We start from the raw sequence: 10025 nt of genomic DNA on the forward strand, positions 1-10025 counted from the left end.
GGACCTGTGCATGACCTTTCTCTTCCAGGTGGGACATCCCTCCGCTCTGACCTTGGTCACTAGAACCCCAGGTTCCTTGTCTTGTGGACTGTAGTAGCATGGCCATCACCTATCAAGTCTCTGGTTCAGACTGGGGATGCAAGTCAGCTGTGCTCATTCTGAGGCTCTGAGCTTACACTGAGCCATGTGACCACGGCAGCTGCCCCTTGAGCCTGCACGTGGCTGGTTGTAGGACTTCCCAAACCCCATGATGCTGTTAGTCAATTCCATGACAACACAGATACCTTCCCTTTTTATAAATATGGCTCTAGCCTCAGGGGTTCTGTTCTAACGTCAAAAAATGGATAAGCATACACCAGGGACATTGACTTCCTGGCTCATTCTGAAGATCATTTCCCAGGATTCTATACGAGTAGACCGAGATGTTGGCTGTGAGGGTGGACGAGAGAAGCAGAAGACGATACTGAGACTCCTTGTGGGTCTCTTAAGCAAGCCCACTCCCCACCCACACGGTACATCTCTCATGCTGTGACCACATTGTGGTGATATCTTGTTTGCGCTCTAACAAATAAAGCTTGCCTGAAGATCAGAGAACAGTGCTAGCCACCAGTTAACCACAGAGGTCTGCAGGGCTGTACAGACAGGAAGTGACATGCCTGGGAAGGAGAGGAAGTGATAAGGTGGAAGGAGATAGGCGCTCTCTCATTCTCTTTTCGGCTGGGAAGTTGAGCAGGTAAGGTGACTGTAGTTTTGCTCCTTCATCTCTCTGATCGCTCAGCATTTTTCCCTCTATTTGACTCTGGGCTTTAAATATTAAGACCTATTAGGACTCATGCTACACCACATTCTTGGCCAGAAGGAGTCTGAGAGAGGTAGGAGTTACCCTGACAAACAATTGAGGGTACAGTCCACCGTGGCAGAGAAGGCATAGCCTCGGGATGAGCTCTCAGCGACAGCTACAGGAACGCTAGGCCATGGCTCACATCTAGGTGGATCCGGAAGCATGGCCAGGGCGTCCTGCAAGGTTAGTTATAAACCTCAAGACCTGCCCTCCCGGGAACCCAGTGCTTTCAGGTGGGTTCTGCCTCTTAATGGCTCTACAACCTCAAAACTTAGTACTGTCACCTTGAGACCACATGTCTGTAAGGGACATGCATCCCAAAACACGTCAGGAGAAGAAGGTCTCACAAGGTGAGGTAGAAGTTAAGATGAGCCTAAAAGGGTGTGCAGAAGTAAGAGTCAAGTCGTCCCAAGCTAAGCTCTGCCCAGTGACTCCCTGCAGCCCCGGTGCTGTCTTCTATGTCCCGAACACGAAGGGGTTCTTGTTTGGAGCAGAAAACATGAGAGGCAAAGAAGACAGAAGAGAAGACAAATTCATCCAGGAAACTTGAGTCACACAGGTTCAAGTGTCACACTGTGGCTGCAGGCTCAGTCCCCTCCTTCAAACCATGCCCTCTGTATCACTTTCCATACCGACTGGGCATGCTCCTGCCTCATCTCCCAACATAGAGTCAGCCTGGCAGGAGTGTGGCCCCTATCGTACTCCATGCTCCAACCAGAGGAAAGAAAGGAAGAAGGTGATAAAGCTGGATTCACAACTAAGTATTTCTCGGCATTGCACAGCACCGCAGATGAGAGAGCTTCTCTGACTTAGAGCGAGACCCACGACCTCCAGTGGAAGATTGGTGGGATTGTTACCCAGAGGGACGCAGTCCACCACCTTTATTGTATTTTTTCAGAAATAAATAAGTAAAACATAACTTTCTCACCTTCACATTAATACCATCACACAAACTAGATTAAAGGTCATGACAGCCAGGCGTTGGTGGTGCATGCTTTTAATCCCAGCACTCAGGAGGCAGAAGCAGGCAGATTTCTGTGAGTTCAAGACCACCCTGGTCTACAAGAGCTAGTTCCAGGACATCCTCCAAAGCCACAGAGAAACCCTATCTTAAAAGAAAAAAAAAAAGTCATGACAGAGGAACCTACAGAGACAGCTGAACTGAGCTCTTGGGAGCTCATGGACTCTGGGCTGACAGCTAGGGAGCCTGCATGGGACTGAACTAAGCCCTCTGCATGTGTGTGACAGCTGCACAGCTTGGTCTGTTTATGGGGCTCCTAGTAGTGGGATCAGGACCTTTGCACTTGGGCTGGCTTTTGGAAACCCATTCCCCATGCTGGGTTGACTCACCCAACCTTGATGCAGGGAGAGGAGCTTGGTCCTGCCTCAACTTGATATGTCATGCTTTGTTGACACCCATGGGAGGCCTGCCCCTCTCTGAATGGAGACAGAAGAAAGTAGGGGATGGGCGCGGGTAGAAGGGAGGTGGGGGAGGCAACAGAAGGAGAGGAGGGAGGGGTGAACGATGATCTGTGTGTAAAATAAATTTAAAATGAATTAAAAAGAAAAGAAAAATAAACACAAAGAAAACAACAGCAGTAAGATTGCCTTGAGTTTAAGATCACAGACCCTTTGAGGTTACATACTGAAAAATAATGCTCCTTGGCATTTATTACATTATTTCATATGAAAAAGTAACCTTAAAGGAGCTTAAGGTGTTTTTCAGACCTAAATATTCTCCCAAGAAGCATGTTTTCCCTAGAAATTGCTCAGCCAATACTCTTACCCTTAGGGCACAAAGATTAACGAAATTGTGTTTGCTATTGAAGTGATCACAAAGTCTCAGTTAATGATATTCTTTCCTGATAAAAGATAAGTCAAGGGATGTTATCAAACAGGCATCAAAGAAACTGTAGAGGGGAAAACACCATTCTGGACTGGGAGGTGAAGACAGCAGCCTTGTCACCAATCTTCGTGTCACTAAAACAAGCGCTGAAATACAGACATGTGAGGAGAAAGTGTTGTTTACAGATTTGTTCTGGATCTGGGCATGAGCAGGTGGCCCTGAGTCTTTCTGGCCTGTGTAAGCCACACATCATGGTCCAGAGTGCAGTGATGAAACAAAACTACTCATCTCACAGCAAGAGAAGAGTGGGGTCCCACTGTCTCTTCTGAAGTCAAGGGCTGTCACCAGACCCCACACCATCAAATACAGTCAAGCAATGTGCCTTTGGGAGATATCAAGAACCAAAGAGCAGCTCTGTTATCTCTGAGTCGGCTGCAGGAAACCCAGGTGGTGATAATAAAACCAATCAACAGATAAATACCATCTCCTGAAGACCTACCACTCACCCAAAAGCAAAAGCTGAGATGCCTTGAGTTGGAGATCTTGTATACAGCATTGCAGTTGATCCGAGATCAGGCTCTGAGATTCGGGGCTCAGGGGTCAGTTTCATGGCAGTGTGCTGCTCGGGTACCATCCGTGGCATGACTGAGAGCAAGGAAGGGATTGCCACCTTCCTCAGTTTCTTCTTCAGTGTTTTTCTCTCTACTGATAATGGCCACACAAGATTCTGAAGAGGTTGGATTGTGATAAGAGGGCTCATTCCCTGCACCTGTGTGAGGCTGCCACCACAGAGCGCTTCTGGCCATGAGCCAAAGAGTCAGTCAGACAAGGAAGGCTCTGATGAGGCAGGTTCCACACCACTGGAAAGGGAGGTGTGGGACTTGATGGCACTTCAGTCTGTTGTATTCCACAGTCACAGCAATGGAGGCTCTTTTCTGCGCTGTGAGCCAATGGGTAAAGCCAAGTGGTTAGTGCTACCGTGTGCTACAGTGTGAAGAAAAAGTTTTAGTAAACAGAGAAAGGAAGCATAGAGGCGACTGTGGAACTTGCCTGATATAAAAAGAACAGACAAACAACACAGGAAAAACCCAAAGGGAGAGGAGAGGTGAATTTATCGTGGGTAGCCACAGACCTCTGAAGGTCCTCTGCCCCTCCGGCTTGCTTGGTAGCATGACTCCACATGTAGACATGAGTAGTTACATATAGGGGATACTGTAAGTCATGGACATGTTTCTTGGTTGTAGCCAAGAGTTCTCCCTATACAGAACTGACTTCAGCAGATGTCACAGGTTCTGTCTCCTCTGCTTGGTTCCTACGTAAACAAAAATCCCAGCTGTGAAGACGGCGCTACTCTGCACTATAGGGCAGGCTCACCTGTGTCCACACCATTGATGTGGTTAGGCCCAGCCCGTGACTCATAACTGATGGAGTCGGGGGAGAAGAGTCTTCATAAGTAAGGCCAACATGATAAGGAGTGGCAAACATCCTTTGATGTTTCAAGCCATCAGATTTGGCATCAGTCATCACACAGAAGCTGGCCCCAGGTGCTTCACAACTGTGCAGCAGCTACCTGAATTTGAGGGTCATCAAATTTTGCTAAATTTATCTTTCCTGCATGAAGACACTAATTGTTATTCTTGAGTAAAAACTGTCTTGTTTCCTTCAGAACATTAGACTTGTGATGACGTAAGAATATTAGACTACCACGTGCTGGTTTTTAAAGGTGGTTAGATACTGTTGTATTCCAGGAGCTGGGTTACCTCTTCTCAATCTTTTGCAGCTTAGTCGCAGCAAGCCAGAAGGAACCCAGAAGCTGCAGCAGGAGGCACAGATGGCAGAGTGACGTGGAAACCAGGGCAGCGTTAGAGACACCAGCACAGGAGGACAGCTCAGAGCCTCCTGTGCGGACAGCCACCCCTCTCCAATCAACTGTTCAAAGGGAGAGCTTATGGCTGAAATAAAAAGGATCAAAGCCCTTGGTTATTTTGGAGGACGGAGCCCAGACACCTAGAATTTGGGGGATGATCTATCTCAAAGGTGTCAGCAGGAGACTGTGGGTTAAAGAGATCTAGGGTTGGCACGGAATTCTGTGGTCCTCCCTTCCTCTCCCTCCCCTGCTGGAAATCCACTTTTTATTCTCAGACTGACTAAACTGAAGGCCTTCAGTCACCAACAGAACAAGGGCAGTGGGTAAGAGTGTTTCAAAGAGACGCTGTCCAGATCTAGGAGACAGTCATGGGCCTTGTCATCAAAGCTAATAAATTCTACCACCGTAGCTCTAAGAGGGGTGCTAGGACTGACCTTTCAAAACAATGCTGGGCGCACACGTGGGCCAGGATCTGTGGGCCCAGTGCTTTAAATGTCCTGTCTCATCTTAAACTCAAATGCTATCATTTTCAGCTTTTTTACAGAGAATGATTCTGAGAAGCAGGGAATTGAAGCACTTTGCCTGAAGTCACACACTTCTAAGAAGAGACACCGCCTTAGTAGACCGTCAGCCCTGGTGTTACACTGCCCCCTGCAGGGTGGTTAAGGATGAGCATCACATGAATAGGATGTCCCCAGAGAAGGCAAATTCTATGACCCTGGTACTTCCTGTGTGCTAACCACCAACACATATCTCATTTAATTCTTGGTACCTCTGAGGAGCTATTGCGTTCACAGTACACTTGAAATCAGCGAGGCTGGAAAGGGTTAGCGATTGGCCAACTGAGAAGACAAAGTGAGATACTAGCCAGGGCATGGCAAAGTCAGCCAATGATGGCTACCCATGAAGCGAATTTAGCTTCAATAAGACATCAAGGTATCTGGCCAAATATCAGTTCTCTTGGTAAATGTTTGTTCCGGGTGTTTGGGGGACTGGAGATGAAGGAACTCTGTGGTGTGGCAACTGTCAGTGCTGTCCTGCCATGTGCACTCAGCTACACAGCCTTCTCCTTGCCTTCCATCCGTCTGATCACACCTGTTACACCTCCTCATTGTAATATTCGCCACACTTGGAGGAGGCTGCAGCGGGTGTTCAGTGCCCGTCGTCAGTCTGAACATTTCAATGCATCTTCCAGACCATATGTGCCAAATAAAAAAGACGCAGGAAGTCTACAGGCCAGTGAAGGACTTGCTCGAGAGTTTTTTCTGTTTGTGTGGTGTTGTGATTTCTGAAGACCTCCACTGTGAGAGCTGAGTCTGATCTGGGAAGTGTTTCTTCTTCCTTACAGTTTTCAACCAGAAATCAAAAGCCCAAAGCAGGAAGGACAGTAGACACGAGCGGGCTTAGTCCTACTGCACAGCCTGCCAAGGTTGGCTGCCGCCCGGCTCTGCTAGCAATCTTCCAGAAATGCCTGCTAAGGTGAACACATCTTCTCATTCTTCCAAAGAAGCTGAAAATCCAGATGGTTTGGCTGAAATTTTCTCATTTTTAGAACACTTCGGGACAACAAAAATATCCCTGGTCAGAATTTTTTCCCCACCAGGCTCTAGTTGTGAAGTTGTATGACAGAGCTCTACAGGCAGGGAAGGAGATGGATGAAGCCTTGTGCTTGCCCCGTGTCCCCATGGCTTATGAACAGGTAAATACTGGGCGATGGAAGATGAAGAAAAGTAGGGACAATAAGCTGTGGAAAGGGTGTGAGAAGGCTGGTCAGGGTGACATCCCAGCATGCAATGCTCTGAGAGCCAAGGCTGAGAGAAGCATTCCTCAGATAGCGGGAGCCTGTGTAGGGAGGATGTTTTCCCTAGAGGCATGTAGAGACCCTCAGTATCTTAAATGGGAAAGCCATTCCTGTGGAGGAGCAGAGACACACCAATTCCCAGGGAAATGTCACACTGCTATGTAATTGCAATGCATTTTCCTGACAAAGATGTAACCTTCATACACCTTTGACATCAGCCTTGTTTACACAGGCAACCTCTGGTGGCTTGTTTACGGGGATCTTAATTTTAACACAAGTTTAATTGCGCAACAACACATTTGAAGCACCAAAAAAGATGACAGGAAAGAACTAATTCTGTTTCACTGAATGGGGAAACTACAGTTAAAAGGTGCAATAGAGAAAGAATAAAGGTTTGTATTTTATCGGGAAAGAGTAGACTAATACCTAGACACTGACTCTGCACGTACATGTGCTCCCTATAATACGGAGCAAGTGCCTGGCCTTCTAAAATGAGAAGAAACATGATGAGCAAACCTTAGGCTTGCCTACTGTTTTGTTCTTGTTTTGTTTTGGTTTTTACCTAGCCAATACTCAACATACTTGGTTACTCACGGGAATCCATCAACGAAGAGGCCCAGTCCTGTGACTATGTGGCTGGCCAGGAAAGAACAGACAGTATCTAGCCTAAACTGCCACTGCACACAGATGCATATCAAAGAAAGTCACACACACAGGCCTTGTTCTGTACAGCCATGGTCAGGGCAGGAAGAAAGCTGAAGGACACATGAGGGCGCATGTATTGCTTCCCACCAGTGCTGTTTGGGCTCAGGGGGTTGCTGGTTTCCATACATGTCTTTGGGGCACACTAGACCCGAGTGACTGTGTGCTAATGACTGTGAACTTGAGGGTTTGGATCAGGCTGTCAATCATATCTCAAATTTAGGACTGCTGCACAGGCTGACAATTAGCCTGAATAAAACTAAGGTGATGATTTCAGTTGCTCCGGGCGACTCAGACAAGCATCCAAAAATTACCATCAGTGGTTTGGAGTTAAAAGCCACATTCGATTCCCCTGCCTTCTGTCATGACAGCTCCCCAGCTTTTCTTTTGGCTGGATCTTTGAGCAGCTACCCGGAGTGGAGCTCGTTATGCAACAAGGAGGAACAACCTGTATTAATAAAGCTAACTTATTTGGGGAAAACTGACAGGATCTGTGGTGATGAAGCATGTGATCACAGATAAGATGCCAGCGTGCAAGACGGCCCTGCTGTCCAGTGCGCCCTGTGCATGTGGGGTTTAGTTCATCATCATGACCTCCTGAGAGAAAATTAATTCTGCTCCAGACAGAACATCAAAAGACAGTGCTGGTCATCTTGTCAGGGAATGCAGCTGCTCCTCAACCACGGACATTTGACCGGCATTTTAGTAGCGGGACATCAAGGGAAGGAAGTAATGAATGCTTGCAGAGGTACGCAAGACAATCTGTAAAAAGACACAGTGCCTGACGTAGATTTCCAATATCCTCCATGTCTGATTTCTGATTCAGACTTAAACATTGTGGGGGAGGGGCTACAGCACTTAATTTCCTACACTGTTTTCTTTTATGAGCAAATACTTCACATATAACCTATATAAAATGCCAAAGATGAACAGGAGACAATGTTATGAAGGAATCAAAGATACGGACTTTACTAGATTCTCTTCTATCAACTCGAACTAAATAAAATTTGGATCCTTTGTCTTTCACTATTTTATTTCCCTTTCTTTCTTTTTACCCAGCCAACATGAAGTTCACTAGAATAACGGTCTAGAAACTGGTTCGTGCCAAAGTGTGTACATGCAAAACCACACATGCTGCCAGGTGCATGCCTAAGTGTGGATATGCAAAACTACACGTTACCAGGTGCATGCCAAAGTGTGAACATGCAAAACCACACATGTCACTAGGTGTATGCCAAAGTGTGGACATGCAAAATCACACGCTACTAGGTACATGCCAAAGTGTGGACATGCAAAACCACACGTTACTAGGTACATGCCAAAGTGTGGACATGCAAAAACCACACATGTTGCCAGTCAAAGTCCACTTGTTTCTTAAATGTAAACTGCAGCACCGTGAACCTTACAAATAGGTGCACATATTGAAATAACCTTAGAATACAGATTACTGCCATTGCCCAAATCACAGTTTCATTTTCGATTTCTCTGCAAATGTTAGTAAGTTTACTCAAGGCAGGACTGTCTTCCAATTCTGAAGCACTCTTTGAATAGATGAGGTCTTTGGATCATAAACAGGAAGTTTCATTTACATACCGAAAAGGCCTAGGAGGTATTTCATCTGATGAGAAACCTCTGGATATTTCCAGAAGGAAGTCTCCACTGGGAATCTGTGGGTCCACAGTGCCTGGGCTCCTAGATGCACCAGGTGTAACCACACAGCAGCAAAGCATCCGGAGACAGAAACTACCAGCTCTGTCAGGCTCATCCCTCAAGACCCTAGAGTGTGTGTGGCTGGGCAGTTACACCTATCATTTCCACGTCCCAGACTTCTCCAGGGTAGGACAGGAATTGGGCCAAAACAGAAAAAGGGCACAATGAGGAGGGGGACAGGTGGTACCTGGGGAATGACTTTGAAATGACTTAAGACAGTGGCACACCATTTTTGCTTTTGTTTTTGTTTTTGTTTTTGTTTTTGTTTTTAACTAATTTATTTTCAACTCTGTATACAGTTTTCTAGAGAAACACTGTTGTATATGAAAGGTAGTTTTACAAAGTCATTACAGACCTAAAATATGTTCCTATGCTTTTATGTAATAAATCTGTCATTATAGTTATTTCTTCAGAGTGTATTGATTGACTACACTCAATTATATTTGTTACATGTTTATTTTGGGATTGTATTCTAATTATAATATCTCCCCCATTCCTTTTACCCCCTCCAAGCTCTCCCATATATCGCTCCAGGCTCTCCTTAGATTCCATGGCCTGTTTTTCACTAATTGTTACTGCATTCATAAACATATATATTTCTATATACACTTATAGTCCCAAGTATAACCTGCTCAGTCTGTGTAATGCTACTTGTATTATGTTTTCAGGGCTGATTGTTTGGCACTGGACAACCAGTTGGTGTGCTCTTCCCTGGGGAGGGCTGCCTCTCTCACTGCCAGCCTTGCTCAGTTGCCTATAGTTCTTTATACAGGGTTGGGCCTGGAAAACTTTTTCCACTTTGGCCTCTATTAGTCTAGTCCTTGCTCAGCTTATGTTTGGGCAGTCAAGGTGATAAGACTTTGGTGTAGCTTTTGGTGTTACGGGGAGACCCAACCTTATAGCAAAGTCTTACAGTCTTTCTGCAGTGTCCCCTGAGCCGTAGGTGTGGCAGCGCTGGGCTCTGGCTTTTTATGTGAAGTCCCTAGCATTGCCCGTGTAACGTGATTGGTGACCAATAGAAGGTTCCCTGGCTCACTGCACAAAAGCAACATGAAAGTTGTCAGGATCAAAACAGAGATGCTACAGCCGCCGACTCTGCCAACACAGAATGAATGAGCCCTGGAGCTCGTGAAGGAAGGGCTCCTGTACACGATCGCCTGATGGGCCCGTCAGGCAGGACTCTGTCAGGATCACAGCCCGTATGTAGCCACCACAGCCTTATACAAAAAGGACTTCTACAGGGACACCAGAACATTCT

At 46.3% G+C, this 10025-nt stretch overlaps 1 protein-coding gene across 1 annotated transcript in view; it reads right to left on the bottom strand.

Annotated features, from left to right (window-relative positions):
• Positions 1-9756, bottom strand: part of Erich3 (glutamate rich 3) — a 118919-nt gene extending 109163 nt beyond the window's left edge. The window contains exons 1-3 of the mRNA XM_035450651.1: positions 9681-9756; positions 4448-4616; positions 4062-4132 (exon numbers count right to left, since the gene is read on the bottom strand). Coding sequence (XP_035306542.1) covers positions 4062-4132; positions 4448-4616; positions 9681-9756 — 316 coding nt within the window. The remainder of the gene's footprint in view (positions 1-4061; positions 4133-4447; positions 4617-9680) is intronic.
• Between the last annotated feature and the right edge of the window lie 269 nt (positions 9757-10025).

Source organism: Cricetulus griseus, assembly GCF_003668045.3.
Source record: "Cricetulus griseus strain 17A/GY chromosome 1 unlocalized genomic scaffold, alternate assembly CriGri-PICRH-1.0 chr1_0, whole genome shotgun sequence".
NCBI classification, from domain to species: Eukaryota; Metazoa; Chordata; class Mammalia; order Rodentia; family Cricetidae; genus Cricetulus; species Cricetulus griseus.